The sequence below is a fragment of the Antechinus flavipes genome, chromosome 2 (genome assembly GCF_016432865.1).
Source record: "Antechinus flavipes isolate AdamAnt ecotype Samford, QLD, Australia chromosome 2, AdamAnt_v2, whole genome shotgun sequence".
Taxonomy (NCBI): Eukaryota; Metazoa; Chordata; class Mammalia; order Dasyuromorphia; family Dasyuridae; genus Antechinus; species Antechinus flavipes.
Window position 1 is genome coordinate 603,475,440 of NC_067399.1, and position 19,681 is coordinate 603,495,120.

General features: G+C 38.2%; 1 protein-coding gene across 1 annotated transcript in view; it reads left to right on the forward strand.

Annotated features, from left to right (window-relative positions):
- The first annotated feature begins 12,506 nt into the window (after positions 1 to 12,506).
- The window catches only part of HTRA1 (HtrA serine peptidase 1), a 73,404-nt gene continuing 66,229 nt past the window's right edge, over positions 12,507 to 19,681 (forward strand). Inside the window, exon 1 of the mRNA XM_051981594.1 lies at positions 12,507 to 13,454. Within this exon, the coding sequence (XP_051837554.1) occupies positions 12,965 to 13,454 (490 nt within the window). The 5' untranslated portion in view covers positions 12,507 to 12,964. The remainder of the gene's footprint in view (positions 13,455 to 19,681) is intronic.

Below are 19,681 nucleotides of genomic sequence, written 5' to 3' on the forward strand. Positions count from 1 at the left end.
TTATTTCTTGATTTCTCATAAAGTCATTAACTTACATTTGCTCAATTCTAATTTTTAAGGAATTATTTTCTTCAAAGAATTTTTGTACCTCTTTTCCCATTTGGCCAATTTTGCTTTTTAAGGCATTCTTCCACTCATAAGTTTTTGAAACTTTGTTAAACTAGGGCTCCAATTCCAATGGACAGTGCAGTATCACAAGCAACAGGGGTTTTGTGCAGCTGTTTTCAGAGATCACTTCTAGGGACCTGTAGTGTGATCAGAATTGCAATCTGGATCTGAGGAACAAAGTAACAGAGTCCTGGATCAGTGCTAACAAAGGTATCTTTGCTACAATCTCCATTTGACCAGCTGTTGAGCCTCTTTACTATGGGCTGAGACTCTGGAAGCTGCCACTATTGATTCAGTGGTTCCTAGAGCCTGCTCCTGGTTTGCTCCATCTCCCCTCATACCCAAATGGAACAACCCTTTTCTGACTACCTTTCTAGGTGTCTTTGGTGGAGAGATCTGGAAACCATAGCCACTGCCATGATTCAGAGGTCCCTCTTCTGGTTTGCTGGGCTGGGGCTTTAGTGGCAAGACCTATACTGGGATTGTAGTCCAGACCCACCCTGTTGCAACAGACCTTTCCTACTGACCTTCTAACTTGTCTTCAACTGGAAAATTGTTTCACTCTGTCTTTCTGTGGTTCTGATGTTCTAAAATTAGTTTAAAGTCATTATTTAAAGGAATGGTTTTGGGGGGAGAGCTTGGGTGAGTCCCTGCTTTTGCTTCACCATCTTGGCTCTACTTCCTCAAAGCTAATTTTTAAAACCACAGGAGGATCTTTCTGATTGCCATTAGTAACAATAAAAATACTATTTGACATTTAGATGATGTTTCAAGGTTTACAAACCTCGACTCTTGAAAATCCAATATATTCATATTAATATAAAATACATTTATTTACTAAAACTATCTAGTTAATTATACTCATAAGGATCTTGTGAGAATTAAGTGATATAATACATGTACGGATTTTCAAGAGTCTGACAGTTTACTGATGGAAGCCAAGATAGCTCTAAATCAATTTTTCTAAAAATCGATTCTACTTAAGGCCATTTGCTTGAAAACAATTAGTCTAAAACACCAAATGTTGATGCTAGGAATGTCAGACTAAGGACTTTGAACTTTATCAGGTCAGGCAATGGGCAGCAATTAAGGGATATTGGATTTTGAATAAGAGGCTTGGCTTAGCATTTCAGCTTGCTCAATTAATCACTGCTCATGTGACTGTAGTTAAGTCATTTGCCTTTTCTGAAAGGGACCCAGTTTCCTCAATTATAGAACAAGAGGGTTGAACTAGCTGGTTCCCATGCCCCTTCCATCTATAATTCTGTGATGAGACCTATGTTTTAGGAAGATTAAGCTGTCAGTGTTACATAAGATAGATGGGACAGAGAAAAAGCAGGAAAAAAACAACTGGATTATTGTGGTAGGTTAGCTGAGACGTGATAAAACCATGGCCAAGAGGGGCTTTGGTGAAGATGAAATGCTATATGTACGATGCTGTAGAGATGGGAAGCAGATGACACAATATAATGAGTTCTGGATCTAGAGTGGGAACATTAGTACTGAGTTTAGGCTCTGCCATTAACTATGTGATGTTGATAAATCTACCACTCCAAGTTACAGTTTCATCATTTTAAAAAATGGAAATAATAAGAATGTATTACCCATTTCATAGTTTATTTTTTTGGGGAAAGGAAAAGATTTTTTAAACCTTACAATGCTTTATAAATGTTGTTTGTTATTATTATAATGGACAAAATTTAACATCTATTTGGAGTTATTCTGCTAGGTGGCACAGTGGCTAGAGCAATGAAACTAGGGTCAGGAATAGCTCAATTGAAGCTTGACCTTAGATACCTTAGATACCTAGTATGACCCTGGGCAAGTCATTTAACCTTGCCGTAAATAACAATACCAACCTTCCAGGGTTGTTGTGAGGAGCAAATGAGATAGTTATAAAGCCTTTGGAATAGTACCTGGAACATAGTAAGCATTATATTCATCCTATTCCCACCTCCAACTCCAACTGAATTCAACAGTCTCATGTCTGATCAGTTAACAAAAAAATTATTAAGCAACTCCTGTATGCTTGACAGTGTGTATCTTTTTAATGGACATTAAATCAAATAATTATATTATTTGGCTTTTATATCTCCCCAATACTTACCCTTTCTCCCCCTCCCTATGTACATATAAACACTTTCTCTATTTCTGGTGTTACCCTCTCCTATTCATATTTTCACTATTAAAAATCACAGAATCAGAATACACATTTATGCTACTGTTCTTACCATATTTGACCATGAAAGATTATCAAGGTCATGGTATCACAGATTTGAGAGTGGAAGAGATCATAAAATCATTTTTGAATTTTCAACTTTGAATTATCACAGAATCACAAAAGCTCAAAATTGGAGGGGAATACTAGCCCAGTTCACAGTGAACAGTAATCTTTTCCACAATAGTCATCATTTGGTTTCTTCTAAAAATCTGAAATAAGCAAAGAGGCATTTCAAAGATCATGACCAGCAAGAGTGTTGGACCATATCAAATAATGAAGTTGAAGAAGGATTCATGTAAAATCATATTTAGGAACCAAAAAAAAATTAATTTCACAAGTGTGAAATGGGGAAGTCACACCTACACAGCAATTTTTCTGAAAAAGATCAGGGGAGTTTAGTGAACCAAAATATCAACATGAGTCAACAGTGTGGTATGGCCCCTTAAAAAAAGGTGATGTGTTTTTAAGTTACATTTAAAAAAGGGGGAGGGGGGGAGAGGGGAACAATTAGGTGGCAAAGCAGTTAGAATGTTAAGCCTGGAAGGAAGACAGCTTCTTGAGTTCAAATCTGGCCTCAGATATTTATTAGCTATGTGATCCTAGGCAAGTCACTTAAACCTGTTTGCCTCAGTTTCCTCATCTGTAAAAGTGAACTGGAAAATGAAATGGTAAGCTACTCCAGTGTCTTTGCCAAGATCCAAATGGGATCATGAAGAGCCAGACAGAATTGAAGTAAATAAAACAATAAAAGAAAAAGGCATAGTATTCAAGTTAGGGATGTGATCTGCCTTGTACTCTGCTCTGATCATACCACATTTTAGATTATGATCAGTTTTGGGCAGCACATTTTGAAGAGGCTATTAGTAATCAGAAAGGCATCCAGAGGCAATGATCTTGATGTTGACAAGTCTCAAGCTTATGTCCATGAGGACTGATTGAAGAAAATGAGGACCTTGGAAAAGAAGAAATCTGGGATTGGCGCAGGAAGTTCAGAGATAGCCCAAAGTAGATTGACCTATTTTGGAAAGTAGAATTTTTTCCCACTGGATATCTTTGAACAGAGGCTCAAATGACCATTTGTGAATTTTATTGAGATCCTCATTCAAGTACATAATAGGTTGAGAGGCAGCCACTGTCTCTTCCAGCTCTTAAATTCTGGAGTTCTGTAAAAATTTCCCTCTTGAGACAGCTCATTTCACTTTTTGTTCAGTTATAATTGTTTAGTTCCTTCTCACATGAAACCTAAGTGTGCCTTTCATGCATTCTATTTTCCATCCAATTAGAATTACTGACTATTCTTTAAGCCCTGTATTCCATCTCCCTTTTGGGGTCTTTTGAATTGGTTATATGTATAGCCTGTCTGGAATTCCCTCTCTCTCTACCAAGTACCTCTAAGAATCCTTAGTTTCTTTCAGGATTCAGCTAAAGTACCTCTGACAACAAATCTTTCCTGATAGCTAGCCCAAATTGTGAATGCCTTCTCCTCATCTTGTACTCAATTATCAATAGAATATAAACTTTGTGACAGCAGAGTTTTTTTATTTTTATTTTCATCTTCACAGTAGCTAATAGAATGAATTGAATACAGTAGGTGCTTAAAAATACTTGTAATATTGAATTAAATTCTGTAGCTCTCTAATGACAATCACAGAATTTCAGAGATGGAGGAAAATTTAATGGGCATCTGATCCAACCCATAACTGAAAAGGGATTTCCTTTACAACATGGCTAATAAGTGCTAATTGCTGGAAGGTTGACTATGAAGAGAAAACCCACTTTCTTGAGGCAGTATATTCTATTTTTGGAGAATTAATTGTTAGCAAATCGCATCATATGCTAAACTTAAATTTGCCTCTTTGCAAATTCTATTCATTGTTCTTAGTGTATAGGACATAATAGTTCACAAAATACTTTGTATTCATTCCTCAATTGAACGACAAAAGAAGTCCAGTGAATTGAAATACGCAAATTTGTACCAAAGTGTAATTTGAAGTACAGGGAACTGTGATTTGTCTAAGATCAAAGTAAGCTATAATTAAGATCTGAACTCAGATCTTTTGGCTTTGAATCAGGTAATGTTTCCATTAAATTATATGTGCTAAATTCTGACCTATGGCAAAGCAGGATAGTTCTAATTCCTTTCCCAATTAGCAATTGTCTTTGAGGATTTGAAATACCCTTATATCCCTGTCTAAGGATTTTTTTTTTTTTTTCCTCCAGGACTAAACATTCTTTCAATCTCTAGGTTTCTCTTGTGTTCCAATTTTTCAATGTCATTTTTACAATGTGATAGCCCAACTAAATGCCATATTACGGATGGGGGGTGAGTAGGCCAAAGAACAAGAGGTCTAATCAGCTTTCTTATCCTGGAACTTCTGAATTTCTTTTCTTTTCTTTTCTTTTTTTTTTTTTTTAACATTTCTTAAAGATTTATAAAGTGTTTTCCTTTTAACTTCTTTTTTTTTAAAATAATTATAACTTTTTATTGACAGAGCCCATGCCTGTGTAATTTTTTTACAACATTATTCCTTGCACTCACTTCTGTTTTGACTTTTCCTCTCCCTCCCTCCACCCTCTCGCCAAGATGGCAAGCAGCCCTATACATGTTAAATGTGTCACAATATATCCTAGATACAATATATGTGTGCAGAACTGCATACATATATTGTTCTCTTGTTGCACAGGAAGAATTGGATTCAGAAGGTAAAAATAACCCCGGGAAGAAAAACCAAAAAGCAAATAGTTTACATTCATTTCCCAGTGTTCTTTCTTTGGGTGTAGCTGCTTCTGAACATCGTTGATCAAGTGAAACTGAGTTAGATCTTCTCTTTGTCAAAGAAATCCACTTCCATCAGAATACATCCTCATATAGTATCGTTGTTGAGGTATATAATGATCTCCTTTTTCTGCTCATTTCACTTAGCATCAGTTCGTGTAAGTCTCTCCAAGCCTCTCTATATTCATCCTGCTGGTCATTTCTTACAGAACAATAATATTCCATAACATTCATATACTACAATTTACCCAGCCATTCTCCAATTGATGGGCATCCATTTATTTTCCAGTTTCTGGCCACTACAAACAGGGCCGCCACAAACATTTTGGCATATACAGGTCCCTTTCCTTTCTTTAGTATCTCTTTGGGGCATAAGCCCAGAAGTAACACTACTGGATCAAAGGGTATGCACAGTTTGATAACTTTTGGGGCATAGTTCCAAATTGTTCTCCAGAATGGCTGGATGTGTTCACAGTTCCACCAACAATGTATCAGTGTCCCTGTTTTCCCACATCCCCTCCAACATTCCCCATTATCTTTCTCTGTCATTCTAGCCAGTCTGAGAAGTGTGTAGTAGTTTTAATGGCTATTCTTTCCAGGTCCTATTAAACCTAATTCTCATAAAAACAATGAGAAAGATTTTGTCAGATGCATAGCTAAAATCTAGGCATATTATTTCTGTGTGTTTCTTTGATCTACCAGTTAAAATAGGTCAAACATTTCAGAAAGAAAATGAAGTAGATTTTGCTTGACCTCATTTTAATAGTCATATGTCCTCTTAATGAATATTTCTTTTTCTAAATGCGCACAATTCATTTCTTTAATAATGTTCTTGTATACATCTTGTGAAAGGTAACAGTGTTTGTACTTTTCTTGACACAAATTCAGTTCACCAAGTATTTATTAATACATACTGTTCAATGACCCTGTAGTAGTGGGAGAGACAAAGAGTGGGAGAGATAATTTGCTCCCCTCATGGAGTTTACAGTTTCTTTGGTGGATAAAATACAAATGACTTTAATTTTTAATTAGTATTTTAAATACAAAATAAAATGCTATAAGGTCCCAGAGGGGGAAAATGTTGAGTGAAGACAGAGAGGATGACTCATAGAAGAATTAATGAAGGATAAAGAGGTAATTGAATTTTGATTTAACAAGATAAAAAGAAGATTCCATGCTCTGGAAACAGCATGAATAAAAACAGAGGTGAAAAAGTGTTTGTTGGGTTGGTTTTAGGCACAGAGAGAGAGTCTTTCTGTTTGGCCTAGAACATGTAGAGAGAAGTAATATGAGAGAACATAGAAAGGCGGATGACAGAAAATGGGCAAGCTTCAATTGGCTGAGCTTGATCAGTTGGCTTGTAGTATCATGCAAGTTTCTGTCTACTCCAGTGGACCAACTGTGAGCCAATCTATTTGATTAGTGACAGTGAAAAATATGAATCATTTTTGTAGCAGATGTCAGTGAAGGGGTTGTTTCTAAATGATAACCCGAAGCTCTTGTAAACTTGCTCTAGTAGTTTTATAATTAAAAGATAGCAGTCTCCCTTGTTCTGATAAAAAGAGTTACAGAATTGGGAGGTGGAGAGAGGGAAAGTTATAAAAAGGGGGTGAGGGCTATAATGCGAGTAAGCAAAAGGTTGATTTTATAGAGGTCCTTAAAGAGCTCCTTATTTAATGAAGGATGGTTTGTGGATTAAGCATTATCGATGCAAATTGGCTGGAGGTGGGATGCAATAGTGTGATATGGGCAGTTTGGTGGTACAGTGGATAGAACACTGGCCCTGGAGCCAGTGACCTGAGCTGTGTGAGGCTGGACAAGTGATTTAATCCCGTTATCATACCCTCCCAAATTATAGATATATAGATAAGGTGTAATAGAGCATTGTCAATAGACTTAACTTTCAAGTCTAGCTCTGATGTTCATAGCTGATCATCTTGGGCAAATCAATATTTTCATATATCAAATAAGGTCAGTTAGATCTGCCAGTTGAATTTAGATGTAGAAAGATATCCCTAAACTACCAACTAGTCTAACCCACTCATTTTATGAGCAAGGAAGCTAAGAACCATGGAAGGAAGGTATGTTTCCAAAGTCATATAATCTTGCAAAGAATTAAATCCAGATTCTCTGATACTAAATCCATTGTTTTTTTCCTCCTGTACACTATACTGCAATCAACCTAATGTATGTGAAGTGTTTTATAACTCTGCAATATTAGCCAAATGTAATTTATTCTAATTTCCAAAATGCTTCAAAATGGTCTTCTCAAGCATTTTGTAAATTGCCATTATAATATTAACTTGCACTTTCAATAGTCCTGCTCCAATACCTCATCACTATGTAGAGGTGACTGGGTTTTTCTAGGCTGTGTCAAGCAATATAAAGACTCAGATATCCCTGATCAAGGTAGAAAGATTTCAAGTAGTAGTCTGATGCAGGGTTTGTCACTGAATTCAGAAAAATTTGATCACTAGCAGGTTGGGACCATAGGAAGAATTTTTATTTTTTAAATTTTACTATGGCAGCTCTTGAAGATAGTCTAAGAGGGGTTTCAATAAGTACTGATGGGAGGAATATTCAAGCTGAGAATATCCCAAATCATTTATGTGTCCCAGTAAGTTATCATTATTATTCAAAGCATTATTCAAAGATACCTAGATTTATATAATTACTTACACTCATTATAGGTTACAAAGTGTTTTCTTTTTTCTTCCTGCCCAATTCCCAAAGCTTGTTATCCTTTTATGACCAAGGTTCAGACAGGTAAAATGCCCAAGACTATTTCACAACAAGATGATGAGGTAAATTAAGAAATGTCTTTTTGAAGTTAAGTAATGAAACAAAGTTAACTTTCATTTTTGTGCCCACCCCCCCCTTTTTTTTTACAATATGGTATCAAAGACATCACAATTTATTTTTATTCCTCCCAATAGGACATATTTTTTTGCATTTTTTTAGTTCTACAAGAGATAAATTAAAGAAGGCTTAAAAAAAAAAAACAAGGACAGAGGCAAACAGTATTGGAAATAGTCAGACGATACAGCACCCATTCTTTGTGTGAACTTGTAGAAGTTGTTTCTTAACCTAATCTTTCCACCCCTCCTCCCATTGAAACATTCACCTTTACAGTCTCTTTATACCTTGTTGTTGCTGAGTCATCTCTGACTCTTCATCCCCTCATGCACCATACTGTCCAAGGACTTTTTTTTCTTTGACAAAGAGTCAAATGAATTAAGGCAAACTGAGATTAAGTGATTTGTCCAAAATCACATAACTAATAAGTGTTTGAGGTTGGATTTGGACTCATCTTCCTGACTCCAGGCTCTATGCACTATGGTGCCATCTAACTGCCTCTAGTCTTGTATCCATAATGTATTTTTTGATCCAATTAACATGTCTCTTCTCGCTGTTCCATGAACAAGATGATCCATCTCTTACCTTTAAGCATTTTCTCTGACTGTTTTTTTTTTAATACCCTGAATGATCTCTGCCTACTATTTCCCTTCCCTTCCTTTGAATTTCAATTACTATCCCACAATCCTTCTTATTTTGGTGCTTTTGTTCTGTTAATTATTTCCTCTTCATAGGAAATTTCCTCTTTCTAGCTTGTTTGTGCATTATTTGTTGCTTCTTGTTTCCCTCCTTATGTGGCAAGCTCCTTGAGGGCAGAGTCTGCCATTTGCCTTTTAGTATCTTCAGTGCTTAGCAGAGTACCTGACCCATAATATGTGTTTAATGAATGTTTTTTGATCAACTAGCTTGTTATGTTTGATCTATAGTGGGCTATATCCCTTTTTTATCATTACTTCTACATGGGTATGAGCATAAATCTTTGAAGGACTATAAAATTCTTGGAGGGAAACATTCTTAAATCAACATATATTATTAGTTGTGATTCTAAGGCATTGCGAAATACTTGATTCTCCAGTAGATTCAGGATATTCTAGAAGATTCTAGACTTCTCAATTTTTTTATGGAATAACCTGAATAATAGTGCTTTAAGGTTGGTAAAACACTTTACACATATTATCTCACTGATTGTCATAACAATCTCATGAGGTAGGTGCTATTATTATTCTCATTTACAAATGAGGAAATTGAGACTAAGAAACAGTAAGTGACTTGGGGACATAGGAAGTGTTTGAGACTGGATTAAATTAGTTGGTCCTGTTTCCATTACCAGTTTCCATTTGGAAAGCTAGGGGATAGAAAAGCATAATGGATAGAATATTGGACTTGGAGCTGGACCTGGGGCGAAAACCCACCTATTTCATATGCTGGGAATGTTATCCTGGATAAGTCAATTGACCTCTATTGTTCATTTTCAGTCACATTCAACTTTGTGACCCCATTAAGGGCAAAGATACTGGAGTGGCTTGCTATTTCTGCTCCAGCCCATTTTACAGATTTGGAAACTGAGGTGGGCAGGTTTAAGTGACTTGCCCAGAATCACACAGCTAATGTCTGAAGCCACATTTGAACTCAGGAAGCTCTATGTGTGCACTATGGTGCCATCTAGTGGCCCCAATGAAATTCTATTTGCTACTAACCTACATTAGGATTAATCATGCTCTTTCCCAGATTTGAGAATTTTACCCCATGACTTTCACTGAATGAACTAAAATCATTTATATCTGTTATAGACTAGCCCAACAATATGTCAACATGCTGAGGCCCAGGGGACCCCATATTGTTAAACACTAATTCTGTATGAGATCCCTGAGCAAGCTACTTCTCTTCTGTTTCTTCACACTGGTAAAATGAAAGTGGTTGGAATAGATCATCAAAGGCCTATTTCCTTCTAATAATCTATGATGAGGGTGGAGGAGGAGAGTTTCTTAGATTAAGTATTATTACTTTTTGTTTTTCATTAATATTTTTCAATTAAGTGTTGTTGTTTTTCATCGTTGCAAAATAATACCCTCATATCATCACTTGGGGGGGGTGGTGGAAATTCAGAACCCTCTTACCACATAAAAAAAGTAACAAAACAAAATTCCATATGATGTCAAAAAAGTTTTATTTTGCATATTAGTTCATCTCTTCTTGGTTATAATTGGGGCAACATTCTTCATCGTTGGTCTTTTAGAATCATAGTTATTCATATCTTTGATCAGGGTTCTTAAATCTTTCAGAATTGTTCATTTTTACAATATTGAGATTATAGTGCAAATTGTCTTGGTTTTGTTTGCTTCACTCTGCATCAGTTCACACAAGTCTTTCCAGATTTCTCTGAAACCAACTCTTCTTTTTGTACAGCACAATATTATTCCATTCCATTCATGTAACAGTATTAGCTTTATCCTATTTAATCATGCTCCTTCCCAGATTTGAGAATGTTACTCCATGACTTTTACTGAATGAACTAAAATCATTTATATCTGTTATAGACTAGCCCAACAATATGTCAGCATGCTGAGGCCCAGGGGACCCCATATTGTTAAACAACTAATATTGTCTCTGTCCATTCAAACTATTCAACCTTTATTAAATACCTACTTTGTTTAAGGTGTATTACACCAACTTTTCTCTTTTTACTTTGCAACTTAAAATGTGTTGGTCAATAAACATTATTAAATGCTTATTATGTTACAGGCATTGTGGTAAGCCCATGAAGGATTTCACTTGGTTCTAACCTTAAAACTGATGAGTTTTAACAGTATTCTTTAGGAATACTTTACTTTTTAAAATGCTTAAAAATTCATGAGACCCCATATAGTCATGTTTAGTGGTCAGACAGTAGATGATTAGATCAAAGCAAAGGCCTTGAAGATAATATAAGAACTATAATAACTAATAACGAATTCCTCCATAAATGGGAGGAAGAGAGGGTAACTTTACTACAAATACACAGTGTCAATGTGAAGAGCTATATAACCTTAAAGCACATTGTTAGTAAAGCAAAGATATAAGGAACCCAATGTGATTAAGGCAATTTGGCCAAGCATTGGAGGTCTCTCAATACCATCATGGTCCTGCTCCCTTAATGTATCTCAGTTTGGCAATTTTCTCAACTGGGCTCCCTGGGATTGCTCTTCTTCCTGTTTGCCAGAGCTACTTCACTCTTGAATTCATGATTACTTCCCTTCTCTACTATGAGAGTCTATCCATATCTCCATCCCTTTACCAATTCATCTACCTGTAGCTGTGGTGAAGAGGAGAATGTCAGGCCTGGAGTCAAAAGTCAGCAAGACTCATCTTCATGAGTTCAAATCCAACCTCGTTCTATTACTAACTCCGTGACTCTGGGCAAATCACTTAATTCTGCTTCAGTTTTTTTTTTTTTTTTAATTCATAAAAAGATCGGGAGAAGAAAATGGCAAACCATCTCAGTATGTTTGCTAGGAAGACCCCTAAATAGGGTCATGAAGAGTCAGATGTATTCAACAGCAACAACATGCACATATATATTTATATTCCTTCTCCTCTGTGTCTCATCTCTAACTGAGTAGGTCTAAGGTTAAGGCTGAAGGAATAGAAGCCTCCCTATTTGTATAGGATGAGGGTTTATACTTCACAATGTTTTGTTTTGTTTTGTTTTCTGCCTGTACTGTTTCTGATCTCACTCTTACGGCTGGCAAGTTTGCTTCTTAAAGGGCCACTAAGAGTATGGGAAAACTTCAGCCAGCCAATAAAAAGTCGCTTCTCAAATTCCATTTTGCAGAATTGTTCACTGTAAAAAGAGCAATTGTGTCCTACATTTTCATTCCTCTATTGCAAAGGACATGTATCTATTCAAAAAACTTGGAGACTAAAATAGGGATTTTTGAGGTGGATAGTCTACTGACATAATGCCACGGGGGAAATTAATTTTCTGAAACACAGATTTCACTTCTATTTCCTTAATTGACTTTTCTTTACGATTCTAGAGAAAGTATTCATTTATACCACTATGTAACTGATCACCTAACTGATCATGCTCTAGCAGGGCTCAATCCTGTGGATATGCTTTTAAGCGAGAACGGCTGAGAACTTTTTGCCTTCCCTTCTTGCCCCACCCTTCTGTACCCCTCACGTTCCTCTTGGCCGAGAAAGTTTTTAATTTTTTATGAGCCTGAGTCATGGAGAGGATGGAACAGGAACAGCTCTAGAAAGATGAATTGAAACAGAGGTTGCAAAAGGAAAATTCAGTTTCAGGTTGCGTTTCAAGTGTGGCACCCCTAACTCTTATCCCTTTGTCTTCCCGAGTCTCGCTGGTGCCCTTCCCCCCTTTTCATCTCCTTTTCCCCTCCCCCGTTCTGTCAGGGTTTTCCCATAGCATCTCACTGATTCAGCCCTGCCAGTCTTCCCTTGCTCAGACCCGCCTGGCATCCCTTCTCTTCGCCCGGCGCGCTCTCTCTGTCTCAGTCCCTCCTCTTCCTTCCCCCTCCACCCCCTCCCCCTGCGGGCGCCGGGCGGTCCTCAGCAGAGCCAGGAATCTGGCCGGCCCCCTGGCCAGCGGCGCTTTAGGCTTCAGCCTCTGGTGCCCTTCCCAAATCCTAATCGTCACCGCCCACAGAAGCCAATGAGCTCGGCCGGGCTCACGCAGATATACACACGAGATTGTTTCCCCCCTTCTCTTTTCAGTCGGTTTATAAAGCCACGGCGTCTCGATTCCGAGCGATTTGGAGTCTTGTCCTCTCCACGACTAGTCTAACTCTCCTCCTCCCGGGCGCACTTGGTGCAAGCGGTTCTGCTCCCCGCAGGGGCCTCCCCTCTGCTCCGGGACAGTAGGGAACCTCCGAGTTCCCGAAGCCTTGCCTCTCTGCCTGCCCTAGCCCTCGCAGATCCCCTCTCTGTGCCTCAGTTCAGCGGCTTCCCGTGCCCCATCTCCTCGCTCTCCGCAGCGCTTCGCATCTTCCTTCTTTGGGCTGGCCATGCCTACCCGCGGTTTACGGGCTGCGCTGCTGCCCTTGCTCCTGCTGCTGCTGCTGCCCCCAGTGCCCGGCGCCGCCCAGCTCTCCAGGAGCCGCTACGAGGCTGGCCCCATGGTCTGCCCTGAGCGCTGCGACCGCGCGCGCTGCGCCCCGCCGCCGGACGACTGCGAAGGCGGCAGCGTTCCGGATGCCTGCGGCTGCTGCCAGGTGTGCGGAGCCAAAGAGGGCGAGGCATGCGGCGGGGGCGCAGGAGGAGAGGGCCCGTGCGGCGAAGGGCTCCAGTGCGTGGTGCCCTTCGGGGTGGCAGCTTCGGCCACAGTAAGGAGACGCGCCCAAGCCGGGCTGTGCGTCTGTGCCAGCAGCGAGCCGGTGTGCGGCAGCGACGCCAAGACCTATGGGAACCTGTGCCAGCTGAAGGCAGCGAGCCGGCGTTCCGAGAAACTCGGGCAGCCTCCAGTTATCGTCATCCAACGGGGCGCCTGTGGCCAAGGTGAGCGCACGTCGGCTGATTCAGAGGTGGACCTACAGAGAGGAAGTAGGGAAGGGATGACCTGCCTCCTTGTCCTCTGATGTGGTAACTAGATGTGTGGTTAATCACCTGTGTTGTGTGAGCCCCCTGTTTGGGACATTAATGAGCCTTTTATAGAACCATAGGATTTGGGGCACTAATTTTCATAAGAATTACATATCTTGTCTAACTCAGTTCTTGGTTTTACAAATAAGGAAACTGAGGCCCATAAAATAAAGGTACATAAATAACAATTTAGATTCAAACTCTGACTTGGAATCTAGGTCTTTCCCTTCATTATCCACAACAAATTACATTTGCTTGGCAGTTTGCAGTTTTCCCAAGCCCTGCTTATCTATTATCTCATTTGGCTACAAGCAAGGGAGGGGTAGACCTCTAGGTGAGTTTATGCTATCTACATTTTTCCGCTGAGATCTAGAATTCATGTGACTTGTCCAGTCTTACAGTTCAGTAATAGAGCTAATACTAGACCCCAAAATAACTGCTTCTTACTCCTAATGTGATGCTCTTCATCACAGTTTCCTTATTGAAGAAAACAGAAGTGTTAACTTTTGAATTGGTGCCTTGGCAAGCTATACCAACCTCGATGGCATCAGCCTAGTATGGGGTAATGAAGAATGAAAGGAGAGCAATAGGAAAGGCTCATAGAGGAATGTGGAGGATAAAAGAACAACTAGAATTCCCATGTTTTCATTCAAAAAGTTTCACCTTCCATAACTGAACTCATTTTAAAGGGGACATTAATTTAATAGTTGTGATGGTTTGATAGTAGAACCACTGTGTGCTTTGCTGTTTTTAGTGTTTCTATGTGCCCCAAAAAGAAAAGGAAAAAAAGTAAATGCTCACTTGAATAAGAAATTATGACTTAGATAGCTGATGTATAAAGAATTATGGAGAAGGATGGATTTAACTTCTTGACTTCCTCCCTGTTTTCAAAGTAATTTTAAACAGAGAACTTGAGGAAGAAACATAGGGTTTGTTGAGCAGGGAGTTAGAAGGAAATAGGAAAAGAAAAAAAGAGTTTACGTTTCCAGGTGGGACCTTAACATGAAGTGTTTCTTAAGGGGGGGAATGGGGTTGAAGGATGTAAAGAAACTTTATGGAAAAAAGTCCATAAGCAACATAGAGCTGGCAATCCCTCCTCTAAAACCAGATGTTTCTAAATGAATAAAACCTGCCAATTTGAGTACAGTTTGGCAAAGACCTTTCTCTTGCCACCCAGAGCCATATTTGTTTGTATCAACTGTCAAGCAAGGGGAAGAGGGAAAGGAAATAAAAAGGAATTTAGAGTTTTATCCAAATTTTCTTTATAGGAACATAGATCAGTACAGTAAACTAGGAATATTTAACACTGTGACATAATTGAGAAATCATTTTGGGATTGGGTTTTTGGACTTCATAAATGAACATAAAATAGTTCTTGTCCTCAGAGAGCTTACAATCTTGGGTAGTCAAAATAGACTCACATAAAAGAATAACTAAGGAACTTAGAGAGTAAATCAGTATGAAATAAATGATAAAAAATTTAATAACAATAGGAAATTATATGAGGGAAAGATCACTGTGAGCAGACAGGGAAGTTGTGGAGGCCAGTTAAAAGATCTGAAGTCTGAAGATGAGGGTTCAATTCTTAGCTTTGAGCCTCAGTTTCTTAATTTGTAATAATAAAGATTTCTGTAATGTTTTATAAGATTTGATCTCTAAGTGGCTGGGCATCAAAATCTATTTTAGGGGGAGATTTTAGCTGAACTAGAAGGGAAGAGAAAAAGGAAGGACTTTGCAGCATTTGTCCAGCATAGACAAAGGATTGCAAGTAGGACAGCACAAGAGATGTTTGTAGATTACTGTGAGCAGACGGATTCATTTGAGCAGAAAGCAGTGAGGCTGTGGGGATCATTCGTGAGATCTCAGTCTGGAAAGGTCTGCAGTTTGGATTGGGATGGCCTTGCATTCCTGGCCAAGTGCAGACATTGGATTTGATCCTGTAGACAGCAGGGAGTTATCAAAGATTTTTGAACTAGGGAGTGACATAATGAAATGAAAGTGATATTAAGGATTAATCTGGCAAAGTACATAGAAATAGGGATGGGTGGGGCTTGGTGGGACCTGTGACCAAACTGAAGGAAATTATAATAGTCTGAATAAAAGGCAACAGTTTTGAAAAAGATATTTTTAGAGAGCAAGCCAATTGTCACTGTTTGTGTTTTAACTGCTCAAAGGCCATAAAAGTCTTAAGGTAGCAGCAGCAGTTGAGCTAGTTCTATTTTAACCTCAGCTGGGAGAATTTACTTAACAAGCTTTGGAATTCACTGAGTTATTAACACTTGGAGTAGAGAGCAGCCACTTGGTTACCTTAATTGCCTTAGACAAACACTGGAGTCCCCTTCTGCCTGCAGGTTTGGAGAAAAAGTGTGGGAGAATGTGAAAGCCCCAGAAGCCCCAGGTAGTTGTCTAGACTTTAATTTCCCCAAAGGCATGGATGTGTGTGCTGTCTTGTATAGGCAGGAAGACAGGCATATCCTGTAAATTGGTGAGATAAAACTAGAGATGATTGTATCTGCAGGAGCTTTGTGATAAATGTATAGCCAGGGTTCCCATCTGAGTTGTGACTGGTTATCAAGTGGTAATTAGGGGTTCCTGTGAAGTGATATTGATCAATACACTGTCATGCTGGGAGTGAACTGAGAATAATTATAATGGGTGGCATTCATGTAATGTTTTTAAGATGGGCAAAACACGTGACATGTTTTAGCCTCTGATCCCCTCAATATCCCTGTCAAGCAAAGTAGGCTTTGTCAGTGTTCACATAGTTTGCTTGTGTGGAAGGTAGAATTCCCAGTTGTCTGGAACCTCAATCCAACACTTTCTCACTGAAGAATTGCAGCAGGGCCTACTTACTTCTACTTAGTCATTTAATAGAGGCAGCAAGACGACGGTGGAAAGAGGATGGGAAAATCCTGCCTTTTATTTAGCATGCAATCTTGGAAGAAAATCATCTACCCTTTCCTAGCCTTTTTTTCCTCATTCTCATTTAACTACAATGGGATAGAGAGATATTGAATGTCAAAGGGTTTTGTTACCACAAAATGCCTTACAGTTATAAGCAATTATTATAATTTCCAGATTTCAGTAATTCAAAGAGATTTTAAAATTTCATTTGATTTTCATTGATTTGATTTTATTTCGGTGGTACTCCCAGTCTTGCTATAATTTAGCAAAAGATCTTTGGGATTCTTAAGCAAAAATGATTTATTACCTTGGATCAAACTGATGATAAGAAGGCATGTTTTACTGCCTTCTACTTTGCTTTTGATCCACTGAGATTGACTGGCCTTCTTGCTGGTCCTCAATGGGTTTTTCATCTCCTGATTCTAGAAATTTTCACCCACTGTCCCTGTGCCTGAAATTCCCTCCCTCTGCATTTGAGTCTCCTGGTTTCTTTCAATGTTAGCTAAAATCCAATCTCCTACAAGAAACTTTTCCTAATCCCTCTTAATGCCAGTGACTCTCCTGTAAGATGATCACTAATTTAATTTGTATACATCTTTTTGTGGATAGTTTTTTGTATGTTGTCTTCCCCATTAGAATGTGAGTTCTTTGAGAACAGAGATTGAATTTTATCTCCCCTCCCCCCCAGCACTTAGCTGATTTGACCAATACTTATTGAGCTGGTTCTGAATTTAACTAGTTCAATCTCTCTCAATTGGCTTAGGAGTTGTGAGAATTTGTGTCCTGCTGGCATTGCTGTCAGGAATGTTTAGGATCACCTCCTCCTCATAATGAGACATCAGAAGAGAACTTTGGTGAAGGATCACTGCTATTATTCCTAAGTGTTTGTTGAATGAGTCTATTCCCTGAGTAGTAGTAGATGGGGAGGCAGCATTTTGTAAAACCAAGAAAACTTCTACCTACTTTTTTCCTTCTCTCCCCACCCTTTAGTAATGTATGTGTGTGTGTGTGTGTGTGTATATCCAATTACATTTAAAGATAGTTTTCAACATTTACTTTTATAAGATTTTGAATTCCAATTTTTTTCACCCTTCCTTCTTCTCTTCCACCCCACCCTTCCCCAAGATAGCAAGATACTGACATAGATTATAGATGTACAGTCATATTAAACATATTTCCATGTTAGTCATGTTGTGAAAAAAGAATCAGAACAAAAGGCAAAAACCATGAGAAAGAAAAGAACAACCAAAAAAATTCAAATGGTATGCTTTGATCTGCATTCAGACTCCACAGTTCTTTCTCTGGATTTAGATAGCATTTTCAATCATGAGTCCTTGGAATTGTCTTGGAACATTGTATTGCTTAGGACAGATGATTCTATCAGAGTTTTTGAGATTAACTTGAATGCAGAGGAACATTACTTAAGTGCCTTCTATATACCAATTGCTGGAGGTATAAAAAAAATGGTTGTTGTTGTTTTTAAACACCAACAACAAAAATGATACACAGTCCTTGCTCTCAAAGGTCAGTATGAAGCTTTGCCTTTCTTGCTTTCTTGTCAATGGGTAAGTTTTGGTTTATTCTTGAAGGGAAAAGATATAACATCCTGAATTTTACCTTTAGTATATTCCCTAAAAGGAATCAAAAAGCATGGCGAAAAGAAAAGAAATATGAATCTAAATATGAGAGACAGATGGGTTAAAAAAAAGAAAGACAGGAAAAATGGGATGAATCCATTTGAAGCCAGGATACATGCTGAGCAGTGGGAAGACAGTTTCAGAGGAAATGATTCTGTTTAGTCTCTAGATCCATAACTCATTGGGAAGAGCAGTGATGGTTGAGAGTATTTAGGTGAAAAATAGAAGCATTGACCTTTGGGGGGGAAAATTGTCCTGATTCATACACCTTAATGTATCCTCCTTTTGGTTGCTTTAGCTCAATATTAGAGTTTAAAAATCAGTAATGGGCTTGAAAAAATTATATCGAGACATCTACTTTGTTGCTTTCAAAATAGCTACATGAGTGCTCAAAATAACTGTGTATTCAATAAGCAATTATAAAGTATCATGAGCTAATTGTGGTTAGAACTAGTGGAAGAGCCAGGAATTGTGGGCTAGTTTTTGACTCCTTTTTAGATTTATGTGATCCTAGACACCTCTGGGCCTTAAACTGGGTAAGTAAATTTTCCATGAGCTTATATTTTAAATGAATAAATAATTTTGATGCCCATGTTTAGTGTTTTTTTTAAAAAAAATATGACATGTCTTAGTGGTGCTTGGGATTTCCCTAAGGACAGATAAATAATAAGCAGGAATGTTGAAAGAAGAATAGGTTTGTGTGATATAATATCCAATATAATAGAAATAGTTTACATCTATTTAGTGCTTTACTTTTGAGCAAACCTATGAGGTAGAGAGGAGAGATCATAGATTGACTGTTGGAGTTGCACATGCAACTGAGGTTGTAAGGAGCAAAGTCAAGATTTGAATCCAGGTCTATTAGTTATATCCAATAACTTCTTCTATCCAATAAACCATGATACTTGTCTGTGAAAGATTGAATTAATTTTTTCTTTCCCTATTCAAACTTCTAGGTGGCTCCCTAGTGTAGAGAGCACCAGGCCTGTAGTCAAGAAGACTCTTTTTTTCTGAGTTCAAATCTGGCCTCAAACACTTACTAGTTGTGCGATCCTGGATAAGTCACTTAATCCAGTTTACCTCAGTTTCCTCATCTGTAAAATGAGCTGGAGCGGGAAATGGCAAAACATACCAGTATCTGACCGGAAAACCCTGACTAGGATCACAAAGTGTCAGACAAGACTGAACAACAACAAAAATGTCAGATTACATATTCAATAATAAAATATAAATGCAAATGTTGTAGATTTGTATAGATGCATATATAATATTGTTATTATATTGTATTATACAGACAACATATTTATGTGTATTAGAAAACAGCATAATGTAGTTAATAGAGAACTAACTGGTCTTCATATGAGGAAGACCACATAATGGCTGCATGACCCTAACCAAGGAAACTTTTAGTGCCTTAGGACACTCTGTAAGACTTTAAATTGCAGGAAAGGTGCCAGCAGGCTTGGCAGAAGTAGTTTTCTAATTCGGAAGTTCTTTATACCAATGTAATCACAAGTCCAGTTCTAATCCCTATATTTGAATGTCATTGATGGTTGAAATGACATTCAACTTTGAATGTATGTGACTCATTTTCGGTCTGAT